Genomic DNA, 19,030 nt, shown 5'->3' with positions numbered 1-19,030 from the left:
ACGGGGCTTGCATTGCAATCCGAGCCAGCAGCGGAATCGGACAAGGGAGGTTGATAGATACAAGGCTCTGAATTTCTCATTGAAACCGAAGCTGAGATTGATGCAGACAGACAGCGGTGGTTGTTTTATTACGGTCGGTCTACTGAAAGGAGAATCCCACCAAACTAAGGCCCCCACGTTCGTGCGATAATGTCTCTTCCTTAGGCTATACCCTTCATTGAGCATTCAGTTTATATAATTTTATCGGGGCGTCTCACAATGTAACTTATGTTAAGCATTTGCTTGGCTTGCTTGCTTACTAGCAGGTCGACTCCTCATCACCATGCTCACTTGAGTGACAAACTGAAATGCGTGATTTCGCTCTGTCTGTTACGATTCTGTGGTGTAGCTAGAAAGATTAATTTTCAATCAGCAGTGTGCTGTTCTTGTCTGTGGTTATTGCTTTCAGCTTCGCCTCCGCTCAGCCCGAAAAACCTTTGTGCTTGATTGAACATCTGGGAACATTGAAGTATATTTCCACCCACTATCTTCCTCTTTATCATCATTTTATTATAACAATAAATCAATGCATTATAGCACACAGCAGAAGAGGTTATTACTGTGACACAAACATTACAGTGGGACAGTAGGCTAGAACTGTAGCAAGCTATCTAGCAGTACAATGCCTGTTACTGTTGTGGCTGAAAGAGTCATTGACAGGTTTGCACAGCACAGGGATATCGTTACAGTACCGCTAAACCAATTCCTCCTATGATGACATATGATACTGCATTGAACCAGATACCCCTATTTAGAAGTACTCTATAGGCCCACTTCCACTATTTTCAGGAACTGTACCCCTGCCAAGTAGAGGAAAGTAAACAAACACATCAATGAAGAGCGAGTAAATTGTGTGCACACACACATGAATTCATGAAATTCCTCTACCCTCTATAGACTTGTTGTTTAGGTCAATTATTCCTTGTTCTGTTTACATACTGTGTTCGCTGACGTCATACTCAGAGAATGTTTCTCGCTGATACTGGTGCTTCTCACTGGTCATCACAACACTCAAGTCATAATTATCTTTCTCCCTCCCTCTATTTCCCTTCCTCCCTCTCTCCTTATTTCTCTGTCCCACTTCCACTCCCCTCTATCTCTCCTCCCTTGCTCTTTATACCCTCTCCCCTTCTCCTTCCTCTCCTGCCCCACTCTAGAAGGATGCGGCTGGGGCCTACGTGTCTCTGAACCTAACCCTTATATTAGTTTGGTGTGTTATATCATATTTGCTTGGTGACCCATGCAATTCTCTCTCTCTGTCTCTTTCTGTCTCTCTCTCTCTTACACACACACAAAGAGTATGTGGCTGGGGTACATGTGGCTCTGGACCATTAAATAAATAACAATAATATATATAATTCTCTCCCTCTCCACAGGAGGATGCGGCTAGGGCTGGGGCGCTATCGGGTGGGGCCCATGTGGCTCTGGAAGGCCCTGCTGGTGTTCGTGGCCATCGCCTTCGCAGGACAGTTACTGGGGGTCATCTTCAACAAAAGGTTAGAGGTCCTCCACCCTAGCATGGTCCCAGATCAGTTCCTGCTGTCTTTGCATACTCCTGTTTGACAATGAGCGTTGGAGTTGGCAAGAAAGCGCAAACAGTTGTGGCATCAGGCTATAGCTACTCTGCAGCTCTTTGTAAAAACAACGTCTTTTTCTATTCTATTGTTCTTCAATAGAGAATAGAATCAACTTCCCTATCCCAGTCCATGACCAGTGTTTAACCAGTATAGGAACAACCAATACAGCAATATGTTGTGTTCAGTCAACTTTCACCTGCACCTTTAGCAATTTGCTATTTGCAACATTCTCTTTTTTTTCATATTGCTTTCATCAGCAAAACAATGAAGAAGAAAAATACATTGTAGTAGCACCTACATTATAGAGACTTATCTTGTACTGTATGTTACGTCTTGGTTCATTAATAACCTCTAAAAGTCTAAGCTGTTGGGGAGGTTCTACTAAGCTAACATATGGAATTGTTTTAAGATGATCATACCAATCGATCATTTAGCTGTATGATTTTTAAATTTAGGATCCCTTTAACTATAAAACATATATATTTAAAAAATATTTAATGAAATATTGAATTTGTCCTTAACTACTATATCCCTTGGAAACGCATTGAATAACACATTCATAAATGGCAAAAAAAGACAGTCAAAAAATAAATAATAAGGTATAAGGTTTTGAAGTGTCTGGCCGATATCCAGGACATTCAAGAAATATTTAAGTCATTTTTTTTACACATATTTACCCCTTATTTTGGTTGGCACAAAACTACCTCCATACTTTGATTAATTTGTATGGGTTACTTTCAGGCAAGTCCCGTGACACTTTTTAATATTTATTTTATTTTATTTAACCTTTATTTAACTAGGCAAGTCAGTTAAGAACACATTCTTAATTACAATGACGACCTACCAAAACACAAAAAGCCTCCTGCGGGGACGGGGGCCTGGGATTAAAAATGTAAAATAAAATAAAATGACGAGAGACACCACAACACTACATAAAGAGAGACCTAAGACAACAACATAGCATGGCAGCAACGCATGACAACACAACATGACAACAACATGGTAGCAACACAACATGGCAGCAGCACAACATGGTAGCAGCCCAAAACATGGTACAAACCTTATTGGGCACAGACAACAGCACAAAGGGCAAGAGGTAGAGACAACATTATATCACGCAAAGCAGTCACAACTGTCAGCAAGAGTGTCCATGATCGAGTCTCTGAATGAAGAGATGGAGATAAAACTGTCCAGTTTGAGTGTTTGTTGCAGCTCGTTCCAGTCGCTAGCTGCAGCGTACTGAAAAGAGAAGCAACACAGGGATGTGTGTGTTTGGGGACCTTTAACAGAATGTGACTGTCAGAACGGGTGTTGTATGTGGAGGATGAGGGCTGCAGTATGTGTCTCAGTTAGGGGGGAGTGAGGCCTAAGAGGGTTTTATAAATAAGCATCAACCAGTGGGTCTTGCGACAGAAATACAGAGATGACCAGATTACAGAGGAGTATAGAGTGCAGTGATGGGTCCTATAAGGAGCATTGGTGGCAAATCTGATGGCTGAATGGTAAAGAGCATCTAGCCGCTCGAGAACACCCTTACCTACCGATCTATAAATTACGTCTCCATAATCTAGAATGGGTAGGATGGTCATCTGAATCAGGGTTAGTTTGGCAGCTGGGGTGAAAGAGGAGCGATTACGATAGAGGAAACCAAGTCTAGATTTAACCTTAGCCTGCAGCTTTGATATGTGCTGAGAGAAGGACAGTGCCATACTCCCAAGTACTTGTATGCAGTGACTACCTCAAGCTCTAAACCCCCAGAGGTAGTAATCACACATGTGGGGAGAGGGGCATTCTTCTTACCAAACCACAAGACCTTTGTTTTGGTGGTGTTCAGAACAAGGTTAAAGGCAGAGAAAGCTTGTTGGACACTAAGAAAGCTTTGTTGTAGAGCGTTTAACATAAAATACGGAGAAGGGCTAGCTGAGTATAAGACTGTATCATCTGCATATAAATGGATAAGTGAGCTTCCTACTGGCTGAGCTATGTTGTTGTTGTAAATTGAGAAGCGCGTGGGGCCTAGGATCGAGCCTTGGGGTACTCCCTAGGTGACAGGCAGTGGCTGAGACAGCAGATGTTCTGACCTTATACACTGCACTCTTTGCGAGAGGTAGTTTGCAAACCAGACCAAAGACCCCTCAGAGACACCAATACTCCTTAGCCGGCCCACAAGAATGGAATGGTCTACCGTATCAAAAGCTTTGGTCAAGTCAATAAAAATAGCAGCACAACATTGCTTAGAATCAAGGGCAATGGTGACATGATTGTGGACCTTTAAGGTTGCAGTGACACATACATAACCTGAGCGCAAACCAGATTGCATACCAGAAGAATACTACAGACATCAAGAAAGCCAGTCAGTTGGTTATTGACAAGTTTTTCCAACACTTTTGATAAACAGGGCAAAATAGAAATTGGACTATAACAGTTACGATCAGCTTTATCTCCCCCTTTAAATAAAAAACGCACCGTGGCTGCCTTCCAAGCAATCGGAACCTCCCCAGAGAGTAGAGACAGGTTAAAAAGGTCAGAGATAGGCTTGGCGATGGTAGGGGCAGCAACACTAAAGAAGAAAGGGTCTAATCCATCTGACCCAGATGTTTTTTTGGGGGTGTCAAGTTTAACGAGCTCCTTTAGCACCTCGGACTCAGTGACCGCCTGCAGGGAGAAACTTTGTAGTGGTGCAGGGGATGAAGAGGGAGGAGTATCGGGGTAGTTGCATTAGAAGGGGTGGGAGATGAGGAAATGTTGGACGGGCAAGGAGGCATGGCTGAGTCAAATAGGAATCCTGACTTATTGAAGTGGTGATTAAAGAGCTCAGCCATGTGCTCCTTGTCAGTAACAACCACATCATCAACATTAAGGGACATGGGCAGATGTGAGGAGGAGGGTTTATTCTCCAGGTCTTTAACCGTTTTACAGAACTTCTTGGGGTTAGACCCACAGAGAGAGACCTGCTCCTTAAAGTAACTAACTTTGGCCTCCTGGATAGCCTGAGTGCACTTATTTCTCATTTGACTGAACACGAGCCAGTCAGCCTGAGTATGCGTGTGCCAAGCCTTTCGCCAAATGGAATTCTTGAGGTGCAGTAACCTGTTTTTAATTCTAATTCTCTTTATGGTGGCATGTTTTTTAACAATACCACTGAAAATATGAAAAAGTAAGGTCCAAGCGTCTTCGACAGAGCTGATTCTATTCCAATTTACAGAGACCAGGTCATGAAGGAAGGGTTGCTCATTAAAGTGTCTTAGCAAGCATCTATGACATCCGGACAAGTCCTTTCACTGAGCAGCCATTACGAAGACAGGCTCTAAAACAGTCATCACTAACTTCATTACAGAAAACACGTCAAGGAGAGTAGCCTTTTCTGGTTGTTTGAGTGATACCTTGTGGGATTGGTAGTAATCTGAGAAAGATTTAAGAAGTCCCATTGCTTTAGGACTTGGTCAGGTGGTTTATGTATGTCCCAGTTTAGGTCACCTAGCAGGAAAAATTCAGACGTAGTGTAAGGGGCCAGGAGATTGCCCTGGCAGGTAGGTTACAGGCCGGTGCTGATGGAGGACGATAACAACCAGCAACAGTCAACAAAGAGCTATTTGAAAGTTTAATGCTTGAAACCAGCAAATCATATTGTTTGGGGACAGACTTGGTGGAGACAACCGAGCACTGAAGGTGTTCCTTGGTAAAGATTGCCACTCCACCAACTTCGGCAGATCTGTCTTGCTGAAAAAAGGTTTGAACTAGAAAGGTTAACATTAGTGTTCAAAACACTCTTCCTTAATCACAATTGATCCATTTTAGGTAGTGTTAACGTGTAGAAAACCCAGGCTTTTACGAGAGCAGAAATCAGTGAAGCAGATATCAGAGCACAAGTCAGAATTGGGGCTAGCAACAGCAGATGGGCCAGGGTGTATATGCACATTTCCAGATATCATCAGCAGTAATACAATCAAGGCACGGCAGAGGACAGGGATAGCTTTGCAGTGTTGATTTATGACATTTTAATGTGTATTAGATGGCAACAAGATCACATTGTACAGCAATCTCATCAGGTAATATGAATATAAAGCGGGCGAGAGGTGATAAGAATAGGATGGGAGGCCAAGAGTCCGCGTAACCAATAGAGAGCCAGAGTCCCCAGTGTGGGAACAAACAGTCTGTCCCACGGTTGGGTAAACAAGCAAGTTCATAGTCATCAGCATGTAGGAGTCATGAGGAAAATAGCATAAAGCACAAGAAAAAAATATAACGACTTGGGGCTAGCCGATGCAATCTCAACCACACTGCACACTGCCCTAACCCATCTGGACAAGAGGAATACCTATGTGAGAATGCTGTTCATCGACTACAGCTCGGCATTCAACACCATAGTACCCTCCAAGCTCGTCATCAAGCTCGAGACCCTGGGTCTTGACCCCGCCCTGTGCAACTGGGTACTGGACTTCCTGACGGGCCGCCCCCAGGTGGTGAGGGTAGGCAACAACATCTCCTCCCCGCTGATCCTCAACACTGGGGCCCCACAAGGGTGCGTTCTGAGCCCTCTCCTGTACTCCCTGTTCACCCACGACTGCGTGGCCACGCACGCCTCCAACTCAATCATCAAGTTTGCGGACGACACAACAGTGGTAGGCTTGATTACCAACAATGACGAGACGGCCTACAGGGAGGAGGTGAGGGCCCTCGGAGTGTGGTGTCAGGAAAATAACCTCACACTCAACGTCAACAAAACTAAGGAGATGATTGTGGACTTCAGGAAACAGCAGAGGGAACACCCCCCTATCCACATCGATGGAACAGTAGTGGAGAGGGTAGCAAGTTTTAAGTTCCTCGGCATACACATCACAGACAAACTGAATTGGTCCACTCACACAGACAGCATCGTGAAGAAGGCGCAGCAGCGCCTCTTCAACCTCAGGAGTCTGAAGAAATTCGGCTTGTCACCAAAAGCACTCACAAACTTCTACAGATGCACAATCGAGAGCATCCTTGCGGGCTGTATCACCGCCTGGTACGGCACCTGCTCCGCCCTCAACCGTAAGGCTCTCCAGAGGGTAGTGAGGTCTGCACAACGCATCACCGGGGGCAAACTACCTGCCCTCCAGGACACCTACACCACCCGATGTTACAGGAAGGCCATAAAGATCATCAAGGACATCAACCACCCGAGCCACTGCCTGTTCACCCCGCTATCATCCAGAAGGCGAGGTCAGTACAGGTGCATCAAAGCTGGGGCCGAGAGACTGAAAAACAGCTTCTATCTCAAGGCCATCAGACTGTTAAACAGCCACCACTAACATTGAGTGGCTGCTGCCAACACACTGACACTGACACTGACTCAACTCCAGCCACTTTAATAATGGGAATTGATGGGAAATGATGTAAATATATCACTAGCCACTTTAAACAATGCTACCTTATATAATGTTACTTACCCTACATTATTCATCTCATATGCATACGTATATACTGTACTCTATATCATCGACTGCATCCTTATGTAATACATGTATCACTAGCCACTTTAACTATGCCACTTTGTTTACATACTCATCTCATATGTATATACTGTACTCGATACCATCTACTGTATCTTGCCTATGCTCTGTACCATCACTCATTCATATATCCTTATGTACATATTCTTTATCCCCTTACACTGTGTATAAGACAGTAGTTTTGGAATTGTTAGTTAGATTACTTGTTGGTTATTACTGCATTGTCGGAACTAGAAGCACAAGCATTTCGCTACACTCACATTAACATCTGCTAACCATGTGTATGTGACAAATAAAATTTGATTTGATTTGACAAATAACATTTGATTTGATTTGATTTGAAAGTTCAGAGTCACTCGCCCCAACAGTGCGTGTGTGCTGGAGTTGAGCGAAAGCTCGGGAGAGAGGGGGGAAGTGTGGAGGGGGTACCTGTACCAGACAGTGGGAGACAGGCCAGGGCAGACAGTGAACAGATCACCAGGTGGAATCCAAGCAGCAGTGTCCCAACCACATGGGATAAGCTTTTTTCTGGAGGCAGATTCTGTGTAGAAAATGCCAGAGGATGGTCTCTGAACAGCAGGAGGGGGGCTTCAAAGGCCTCTGGATTTGGGTGGGTAGGCTGTGAGACTCTCCTGCCATTGTTGTGCTCAAAGGCTTTGACAGCTCTCACTTCACACCTCAGTGCTAATTGAAGTTGTATCTGTTCTGTCCTAGCAAGCTTGGTAGCCTTAACTTAGCATTATGGGGGTTGTAGAGCAAAACGGAGAACCCCACCATGTTCGTGAGAGTCTCATCTTTACATAAAGTTTGTAGGTCAAACCGTTTGGACACTACAAGCGTTTTCGTGAGTAGACCGATTTTTTGGGATGTCTCATGGTCTGACAAAAACTGCTGTAGCTCGGCCACCTTCCATCATAGATGCGAAGGCTGAAATAGGCAAATGCGGTGGATTATCACGCAGCCCATGCTCATTTTTTTTTTTAAATGTAACTGTATTTAGAAAAAAGCATGCTAAGTGACCTGGTCCGTGTTGTCTTCTAGAGTGACCCAACTGTTTGGATAGAAGTGTGTCAAGTAAATAACTACAGTATTTATATGGGTATTTCTATAAACTAGGGTACCAGTGAGGATTTCCTACACTGGACAAATTCTTACAGCTGTTGATAAGTCATTGATAATGATCTGCCAATTTATTTCATGTCATTACATTAAGATAGAAGGGCTAGCTATATTCCATAAAATGTACGAGTTGATTTATATCATATATTATATCATATATAACTACTAACTATTTGATACCACGAAATTGGGGAGACAAAAGGGGGGTAAAAAAAGGGGGGTAAAGATGGGGACAAAGATCATACTTTTTGGAGAAATGTCCTCTGGTCTGATGAAACAAAAATAGAACTGTTTAGACATAATGACCATCGTTATGTTTGGAGGAAAAAGGGGGAGGCTAGCAAGCCGAAGAACACCATCCCAACCGTGAAGCACGGGCGTGGCATTATCATGTTTCGGGGGTGCTTTGCTGCAGGAGGGACTGGTGCACTTCACAAAATAGATGGCATCATGAGGGAGGAAAATTATGTGGAAATATTGAACAACATCTCAAGACATCAGTCAGGAAGTTAAAGCGTGGTCGCAAATGGACAATGACCCCAAGCATACTTCCAAAGTTGTGGCAAAATGGCTTAAGGACAACAAAGTCAAGGTATTGGAGTGGCCAACACAAAGCCCTGACCTCAATCCTATTGAAAATTTGTGGGCATAACTGAACAAGCTTGTGCGAGCAAGGAGTCCTACAAACCTGACTCAGTTACACCAGCTTTGTCAAGGGGAATGGGCCATAATTCACCCAACTTGTTGTTGGAAGCTTGTGGAAGGCTACCCGAAACATTTGACCCAAGTTAAACAATTCAAAGGCAATGCTACCAAATACTAATTGAGCGTGTTCTTAAAATAAAGTGGTGATTCTAACTGACCTAAGACAGGGAATTTTTACTTGGATTAAATGTCAGGAATTGTGAAAAACAGAGATTAAATGTATTTGACTAAGGTGTATGTAAACTTCTGACTTCAACTGTAAATTATACAATTGTATAACATTGAGGTCCTTGAAAATTACAATGAAACAGTCCTTGAAAATGAAACAGTCCTTGAATTTGACTTATCAATGTCTGTATGAACCCTGCTTAAAGAATGTATAGTCATATGCCTATGTTGTTGGATAGGCGGAGTTATGGGCCAATTTGCATACATTTACATTTATTCCTCTCAGTACACATGTGGAACTGCATAAAAATATTTTTATTTTTGTTTCAAACCATTTTGAAATGATCATCTTTTCCCCCTCCCCTCATGTAGCCTCCAGCAGGACAGGTCGCGGTCGCTGTTCTCATCCGACGGCCAGGGCCCGCCTCTGGGCTCCTGTCGGCCCCACAGCCACGTCATGTTCCTGAAGACCCACAAGACAGCCAGCAGCACTGTTCTCAACATGCTTTACCGATACGGAGAGGTAGACTACTTCATCTTCCGTTTGGCTTTCCTCCAGCAAACTTATTTTTATGTTATATTGTACGATTTTGTTTGGCTCTCTGAAAGCAGCTTCAAATCCATAGTCTTGTTCTTCTAGGAGAGGGATCTGTTCTTCGCCCTGCCTCTGGGGTACCAATTTGGCTACCCCCTCCCCTTCAACGCACACAGGGTCAAAGGTTATAGAGGGCCCCACGTGGCCGAGTTCAGCATTATGGGAAACCACATGCGCTTCAACAAACCAGAGGTACGTGCTTTAGATTATTAATTGTGTATTTCTTTATTTTCTTCCAATGTGTATTTATTGAGGTTTTTGAACAGCAAAAAAAACCTAACAAACAAACCCATTAACAGGGCAAGACACAAGGTCAGTTGTATTGTAATTTTTCCTATATTCATGTGCATGTGAGGACATTTTTTTATTCTAGATTTACACGTTGGCCTATTATTTATTGAGGAAATAAACAAAATCATAGGACAGAAGGGAGAAAAAAACGAATACAAACAGAATATTATTTTTATTTTTTTGTGCGTTAGTTTAACACAGATTATTATTTTCATGGAGCTGATGATATATTTTGTAAGTTTGGCAGGTTCCCTTGTGATTTGTTAACTGCTTCTGTTGTTGGCAAAGAAAAGGACAGTGACAGTTGTATGAGTATGTTTCAACAGGATGGAGCAATTTAGCTACCAAAAGTATGTGGACACCTGCTCGTCGTACATCTCATTTGAAAATCATGGGCATTAATATATAGTTGGTCCCCCCTTTGCTGCTATAACAGCCACCACTCTTCTGGGAAGGCTTTCCACTAGATGTTGGAAAGGACTTCCATTTTGCCACAAGAGCATTAGTGCATTTGTGAGATTGGGTACTGATGTTGAGCGATTAGGCCTGGCTCGCAGTTGGCATTCCAATTCATCCCTAAGGTGTTCAATGGGGTTGAGGTCAGGGCTCTTTGCAGGCGAGTCAAGTTCTTCCACACCAATCTCGACAAACAATTTCTATATGGACCTTGCTTTGTGCACTGGGGCATTTTCATGCTGAAACAGAAAGAGCCTTCCCTAAACTGTTGCCACAAAGTTGGAAGCATAGAAATATCTAGAATGTCATTGTATGTTGTAGCGTTAAGATTTCCCTTCATTGGAACTATGGGGCCTAGACCGAACCATGAAAAACAGCCTCAGACCATTTTTCCCCCTCCAACAAACTTTACGTTCTACTGGTATCTGCCAAACCCAGATTCGTCTGTCGGATTGCCAGATGGTGAAACTCGGTAGTGAGTGTTGCAACCGAGGACAGATGATTTTGACGGCGGCCCCCTTCTGTGAGCTTGTGTGGCCTACCACTTTGTGGCTGAGTCGTTGTTGCTCCTAGACGTTTCGACTTCACAATAACAGCACTTACAGTTGACCGGAGCAGCTCTAGCAGGGCAGAACTGGCAGGGCAAAATTTGACAAACTGACTTGTTGGAAAGGTGGCATCCTATGACGGCACCACGTTTAAAGTCACTGAACTCATCAGTAAGGCCATTCTACTGCCAATGTTTGTCCTTGGAGATTGCATGACTGTGTGCTCGATTTTATACACCTGTCAGCAACGGGTGTGCCTGAAATAGTTGAATCCACTAATTTGAAGGGGTGTACTTTTGTATATATAGTGTATCTTAGAATCATCACTGTGTGCGTGTGATACTTGTTAGAAAACATCAAAGACTGGGTTTCAACTTCACAAACATTAGAGCCATTACACACACACACACACACACACACACACACACACACACACACACACACACACACACACACACACACACACACACACACACACACACACACACACACACACACACACACTCCTACTAGTCCTAAAATATTTTGTTTATTTTCTTTAGGGGCTAGATCTGCTTAAAAATTGCAGATATCACTGTAATTGGCTGCATCATTTCCAATTCCCCATATTCACTACCGTTCAAAGGTTTGGGGTAACTTGGAAATGTCCCTGTTTTTGAAAGAAAAGCAAATTTTTTGTCCATTAAAATAACATGAAATTGATCAGAAATACAGTGTAGATGTTGTTAATGTTGTAAATGACTATTGTAGCTGGAAATGGCTGATTTTTAATGGAATATCTACATAGGCGTACAGAGGCCCATTATCAGCAACCATCACTCCTGTGTTCCAATGGCACGTTGTGTTAGCTAATCCAAGTTTATAATTTCATCATTAGAAAACCTTTTGCAATTATGTTAGCACAGCTGAAATCTGTTGTTCTGATTAAAGAAGCAATAAAACTGGCCTTCTTTAGACTAGTTGAGTATCTGGAGCATCAGCATTTGTGCGTTCGATTGCAGGCTCAAAATGGCCAGAAATAAAGAACTTTCTTCTGGAACTCGTCAGTCTATTCTTGTTCTGAGAAGTTATGGCTATTCCATGCGAGAAATTGCCAAGAAACTGAAGATTTCGTACAATGCTGTGTAATACTCCCTTCACAGAACAGTGCAAACTGGCTCTAACCAGTATAGAAAGAGGAGTGGGAGGTCCTGGTGCACAACTGAGCAAGAGGACAAGTACATTAGAGTGTTTAGTTTGAGAAACAGACGCCTCACAAGTCCTCAACTGGCAGTGACCAAAAATAAAGATGCATATATATGGACAGTCCCAAAACAAATAATCTAATGATTCTGTTTCTTTGCAGCATAATTTGCAGAGCTGGGATGGTTGTATCCCCCCCCCATATATATAACATTCTATTGGTTGTAAAAAAAAATGTATAGTAATTTAAATTGAACATTTTGTATCAGTTCATAAACGGGACATCGACAATCTCTTCACAACAATTTTGCAATCTGTATGGCACAGCTGTCATTTTTTGGGGTCCTTAAATGACACTGGTATACTGTTTTTATCACAATTTCCTTTAACCAATTTTAGTCTTTAATGCAGGGCTGACAGACAAGTTCCTTACTTTTCCCCCCTTCCACTTGCCTTTTCCACTTTTGCGGTAATGCTGCAATCAGTTGGTAGAAATTTTGGGTAGAGCAGACATTTCCATATATTTTTGTTAGCTGCATGTGTGACATAACTCCACCAGTCCTATTTTTGATATAATTCACAAAGATTATACTTTTGTTTGTTTTTTTATTCCCAAAATAATGTTTATTTTATCATTTAGTATATTTGAGTTTAACCATATTGTTGTAATATGTGTTCTGTCTTTCCTGGTGGATTAAACTGAAATTGCAACCAATTTTCTATGGCTTGTTTTAAAAATAGTGATATTTTGGAGATTATTTCATTTTCAAATAACCGCAGGTGAGAGGTTGTAATAAAGGCCTTCTAAAACATTAGCTAAAGTGCCACCCTGTCCCTGATGAAGTAAAGGCATCATACTGCAATGAAGAGAAGAGTGTGCGTCACCTAACTTCATATTTTTATATCCATTCTTTAGTTCATTATTACATTTTTTACATCCAATCAAACAGTTTTCAATGTCTTTAATTATACGGTGTGTACTGGGTCATTTCAAGTCATTCAAACAGTTTGACTATGGCCTCCATCACTCGTTTTCTTTCCCCATGACCTTTGGCCCTCTGACCTCTTCTTCTGTGGTCCTCCAGGTAGAGAAGGTGATGCCAGTGGACACCTTTTACTTCTCTATCATGCGTGACCCCGTAGCGCTGGCCGAGTCGTCCTATGCCTATTACAAAGCTGTCGCCCCCGCCTTCAAGAAGGCCAAAGGTACATAATGTAGCCATTCTATTCTACTGCTTAATGCTCATGTATGTCTGCTATGCAGTTACTTTTTGGGCACAGGTTAAGCCTTGTCCAGTACTCAAAAGAACTTTCATTGGAGATTCTCCATTGAGCATGCATTTTTAATTCAGGAGTAGGCTTAATCTGTGTATGGGGAATCAGTTTTTTTAATCTACATTGAGGTTGTATGCTGCAAAATGAATTGCCTCATTGAGGTCAAAGTTTTCTTAATCTAATTTGAACCTTAATCTAATCTGACAGGCCTGGGAGACTTCGCCGACAACCCCAGGAAGTACTACGACCCCCGTCTCCGTAACAACCACTACGCCCGCAACCTGCTCTGGTTCGACTTCGGCCTGGACCACAACGCCAACTTCTCGACCACACTGGCCCGAAAAGGCGAGGTGGCCGTCCGACGCGCCTTCAAACTCATCCTGGTCTCTGAGCACTTTGACCAATCCATGGTACATATACTATTATAAAATATAGTAATATATGCCATTTTGCAGACGCTTTTAGCTTTTATCCATAGGTGGCCCTTATCCCAGATCAGCACTCTTTTTAATTATTTTATTTAACCTTGATTTAACTAGGCAAGTCAGTTAAGAACAAATTCTTATTTACAATGATGATCTACCAAAATGCAAAAGGCTTCCTGCGGGGACTGGGGCTGGGATTCAAAAAATATAATATAGGACAAATCATACATCACTACAAGAGAGACACCATAACACTACATAAAGAGAGACCTAAGACAACAACATAGCATGTGTTGCTGCCATGCTAACACAGCATGGTAGCAACACCACATGGCAGCAGCACAACATGGTAGCAGCACAAAACATGGTACAAACATTATTGGGCACAGACAACAGCACAAAGGGCAAGAAGGTAGAGACAACGATACATGATGCGATGCAGCCACAACTGTCTCTAAGAGTGTGCATGATTGACTCTTTGAATGACGAGATAAAACTGTCCAGTTTGAGTGGTTTTTGCAGCTCGTTCCAGGTGCATTGGTGGCAAATCTGATGGCCTAATGGTAAAGAACATCTAGCCGCTCGAGAGCACCCTTACCTGCCAATCTATAAATTCCATCTCCGTAATCTAACATGGGTAGTAGGATGGTATTCTGAATCAGGGTTAGTTTGGCAGCTGGGGTGAAAGAGGAGCTATTACGATAGAGGAAGCCAAGTCTAGATTTAACCTTAGCCTGCAGTTTTGATATGTGCTGAGAGAAGGACAGTGTACCATCTAGCCATACTCCCAAGTACTTGTATGAGGTGACTACCTCAAGCTCTAAACCCTCAGAAGAAGTAATCACACCTGTGGGGAGAGGGGCATTCTTCTTACCAAACCACATGACCTTTGTTTTGGCGGTGTTCAGAACAAGGTTAAAGGCAGAGAAAGCTTGTTGGACACTAAGAAAGCTTTGTTGTAAGAGCCTTTAACACAAAATCCGGGGAAGGGCTAGCTGAGTATAAGACTGTATCATCTGCATATACATGGATAAGTGAGCTTCCTACTGGCTGAGCTATGTTGTTGATGTAAATTGAGAAGAGCGTGGGGCCTAGGATCGAGCCTTGGGTTATTCCCTTGGTGAAAGGCAGTGGCTGAGACAGCAGATGTTCTGACTTTATACGCTGCATTCTTTGAGAGGTAGTTAGCAAACCAGTACAAAGACCCCTCAAAAGACACCAATACTCCTTAGCCGGCCGACAAGAATGGAATGGCCTACCGTATCAAAAGCTTTGGCCAAGTCAATAAAAATAGCAGCACAACATTGCTTAGAATCAAGGGCAATGGTGACATAATTTAGGACCTTTAAGGTTGCAGTGACACATCTATAACCCTAGCTCTTGCTCTGAGACCCTTTATAAATACAGGCCCTGGGTTCAGTTTTTCCTTTTAGATACAGCAGATAATATTACATTCACAGGACAAGGTGGACCTGTTCCTAGATCAGCACTCTTTTTCCTACGCTTTATGAATACAGGTCCTGGGGCCATATGTATCAAGCGTTTCAGCCTAGGATTGTTGATCTAGGATACATTTTGCCTGAGTGAATAAGATTATCTGATTCAAAATCAGCACTCTTACTCTGAGAAGCTTTATGAATGTGCTGACCTAGGATATGTTTTGCCTTTTCGATACAGTGAATAAGATTTAATGGACAAGGTGTACCTGATCCCAGATCAGCACTCTCTTACCTACGCTTTATGAATACAGGTCCTGCTGCGCCACGCCCTCTGCTGGCCGCTGGACGCCATCGTCTCCTTCAGTCTCAATGCCCGCCAGCAGAAGCCCAGCGGAGGCAACTCCTGGGTGGGTAAAGTGGCTGCTGCGCAGCCCCCCGCCCTGGCTCTAACAGACGACCAACGTCTAAAGCTCCGTGAGTGGAACGCCCTGGACTGGCACCTCTACCAGGCCTTCAACCGCTCCTTCTGGAACGAGGTGGATCGCTTCGGGAGAATTAGGATGGACCAGGAGGTCGCTCTTCTCCGTACCCGCCGGGATGTGTTGGCCCGGGCCTGCCTAAGGGACGGCGGAACACCTGTGGAGGCCAGCCGCATCCGCGACAAGACCATCAGGCCCTTCCAGAGCGGCTTGGTGAAGATCCTGGGATATGAGCTCCAGCCTGGGCTGGACAACGCTACTCATCAGTCCTGTCTGAGGATGATCAGGCCAGAGATCCAGTATAAGGACCTGCTGGACGCCAGGCAGTTCCCCAGGGCTGCTCCCCAGGCTGCCCAAGCTCAGGCCCCGGCTATCCCTGCTGGGGGAGCCTATTTAAGGAAAGACCCTTCTTCCCAACTCAGGACAGGAGAGTTGGGGGTGGGGGAAGGAGGAGGAGGAGGGGGGACGGGGGAGGACAGGAGTCGGTTATCTCGTAGTAATAATAATAATAATAACCAGACATTGCTACGAGGAGGAGGAGGAGGAGGGAAAGGGAAGATAAAATAGTTTTCCATCCAGAATTCACTGCCTTGAGAGAATGGATAAGACAGAATGCTGACTGAGCCTGTGTACTCTTACTCATGCACTCGTTGAGTATTTCTATTACTAAAGTACTCAAGAGACTTGATGGAAATAAATACCCATTCTCCCTCCAACCCACCTCTACTGTACATTCTCTTCTGGCTGAACTTTGGACTGGTTATGACTCTATTTCGTGTTCATACGGACTTTATGATTGCTGTGGATGTGTTTTAAGGGGACTTGAAACGGAATTGCATTGCATTCAGTGGGCCAGATGTCGTTCAAAAATTCTGCTTCTCTGATCGAGAAAGAAAGTTAGATTTGGTGGTCCAACTGCTACGTTCAACATACAGTGAGGGGAAAAAGTATTTGATCCCCTGCTGATTTTGTACGTTTGCCGACTGACAAAGAAATTATCTGTCTATAAGTTTAATGGTAGGTTTATTTGAACAGTGAAAGACAGAATAACAACAACAAAATCCAGAAAAACGCGTGTCAAAAATGTTATAAATTGATTTGCATTTTAATGAGGGAAATTAGTATTTGACCCATCTGCAAAACATGACAAACCCTTGTTGGCAATCACAGAGGTCAGACGTTTCTTGTAGTTGGCCCCCGGGTTTGCACACATCTCAGGAGGGATTTTGTCCCACTCCTCTTTGCAGATCTTCTCCAAGTCAATAAGGTTTCGAGGCTGACGTTTGGCAACTCAAACCTTCAGCTCCCTCCACAGATTTTCTATGGAATTAAGGTCTGGAGACTGGCTAGGCCACTCCAGGACCTTAATGTGCTTCTTCTTGAGCCACTAATTTGTTGCCTTGGCCGTGTGTTTTGGGTCATCGTCATGCTGGAATATCCATCCACGACCCATTTTCAATGCCCTGGCTGAGGGAAGGAGGTTCTCACCCATGATTTGACGGTACATGGCTCCGTCCATCGTCCCTTTGATGCGGTGAAGTTGTCCTGTCCCTTTATCAGAAAAACACCCCCAAAGCATAATGTTTCCACCTCCATGTTTGACGGTGGGGATGGTGTTCTTGGGGTCATAGGCAGCATTCCTCCTCCTCCAAACACGGTGAGTTGAGTTGATGCCAAAGAGCTCCATTTTGGTCTCATCTGACCACAACACTTTCACCCAGTTGTCCTCTGAATCATTCAGACGGGCATGTATATGTGCTTTCTTGAGCAGGGGGACCTTGTGGGCGCTGCAGGATTCTGGGCTGATTCCTCACCTTTCTCATGATCATTGCAACTCCACGAGGTGAGATCTTGCATGGAGCCCCAGGCTGAGGGAGATGGACAGTTATTTTGTGTTTCTTCCATTTCAGCCTTGTGTAGGTCTACAATCTTGTCCCTGACATCCTTGGAGAGCTCTTTGGTCTTTGCCATGGTGGAGAGTTTGGAATCTGATTGATTGATTGATTCTGTGGACAGGTGTCTTTTATACAGGTAACAAGCTGAGATTAGGAGCACTCCTTTAAGAGTGTGCTCCTAATCTCAGCTTGTTACCTGTATAAAAGACACCTGGGAGCCAGAAATCTTTCTAATTGAGAGGGGGTCAAATACTTATTTCCTTCATTAAAATGCAAATCAATTTATAACATTTTTGACATGTGTTTTTCTGGATTTTTTTGTTTTTATTCTGTCTCTCACTGTTCAAATAAACCTACCATTAAAATTATAGACTGATAATTTCTTTGTCAGTGGGCAAACGTACAAAATCAGCAGGGGATCAAATACTTTTCCCCCTCACTGTCGTCTCCTGCACGATCAAAAACTCAGCCTGTCAGTTTTAGTTTTTTGAAAAATAACTAGGCTATTACCTTTCTTGAACGCTAACACAGACGGCATATATGATATGACAGCAGCCAGGCAGCCAGCCATAGCCACATACTGGGAGAGGAATGATTCCCACCTGATGTGAGTTGCATGTTCTGACTGAGAATAGGAATGGAATCCATCGCTTTGAACACAGTGTGTCCGGAGTAAAAAATGTAGTCCATTATGGCTGGAATGCAACGAAAACATCAATATCAAACACATGATACTGTTCTATTCATTCCATTCCAGCTATTACAATGAGCCTGTCCTCCAATTTAAAGCGACACCAGCCTCCACTGATACGAAGCCAGCATTGGAGAGCAGTGAGTCTCAGAATAGGCTTAACTGTGATGTCTCCAAGGTGGAGCGAAAACTCTTAAATTAACACATGGTACTTTGATAAGGACTGAAGTGTACAGCAGTAATGTACTGTATCTGAACTGAAGCACTGTGGTTGAATGGATAGCTAGCATGTCTGACTTTGAACCTTTTTAGTGTGGCTTTCAATAGATCTAGTAATATTGGATACACAGTATTTCCCTGACTCAATGCGGGTGTTAAATGCGAGCTACACAGCAAATGGGCCAGTGTTACCGAGTGTTGATTTTTCAGTGTAACATTTCTAGTGTTGATTCCGGTGTTAAATTAAAACTATTTGGTGTAATTGAACCCCAGTGTTGGTGTTAATAACCAGTATTAAACTAAAACGACGTCCATTATTATCATATTTCTGATATCTTTGTCTTCCCAACCCGGCAGTCATTCAATGCAGGTTGCAAGTCAATAACAATTTAAAATGTTGCATATACCCAGTCTGTCTGGATTCCAATAGGAATT

At 43.3% G+C, this 19,030-nt stretch overlaps 1 protein-coding gene across 2 annotated transcripts in view; it reads left to right on the top strand.

Moving 5' to 3' along the window:
• The window catches only part of gal3st4 (galactose-3-O-sulfotransferase 4), a 51,569-nt gene extending 34,751 nt beyond the window's left edge, over positions 1–16,818 (top strand). For both annotated transcript variants that reach the window (XM_024373353.2, XM_024373352.2), the window contains exons 2-7: positions 1,416–1,535; positions 9,473–9,623; positions 9,741–9,887; positions 13,258–13,378; positions 13,655–13,857; positions 15,623–16,818. In XM_024373353.2, the coding sequence (XP_024229121.1) occupies positions 1,420–1,535; positions 9,473–9,623; positions 9,741–9,887; positions 13,258–13,378; positions 13,655–13,857; positions 15,623–16,357 (1,473 nt within the window). In that variant the 5' untranslated portion in view covers positions 1,416–1,419 and the 3' untranslated portion in view covers positions 16,358–16,818. The remainder of the gene's footprint in view (positions 1–1,415; positions 1,536–9,472; positions 9,624–9,740; positions 9,888–13,257; positions 13,379–13,654; positions 13,858–15,622) is intronic.
• The last annotated feature ends 2,212 nt before the right edge of the window (positions 16,819–19,030 follow it).

Source organism: Oncorhynchus tshawytscha, linkage group LG15 (assembly GCF_018296145.1).
Source record: "Oncorhynchus tshawytscha isolate Ot180627B linkage group LG15, Otsh_v2.0, whole genome shotgun sequence".
NCBI classification, from domain to species: domain Eukaryota; kingdom Metazoa; phylum Chordata; class Actinopteri; order Salmoniformes; family Salmonidae; genus Oncorhynchus; species Oncorhynchus tshawytscha.
This window is presented reverse-complemented; position numbering and strand designations above follow the sequence as displayed.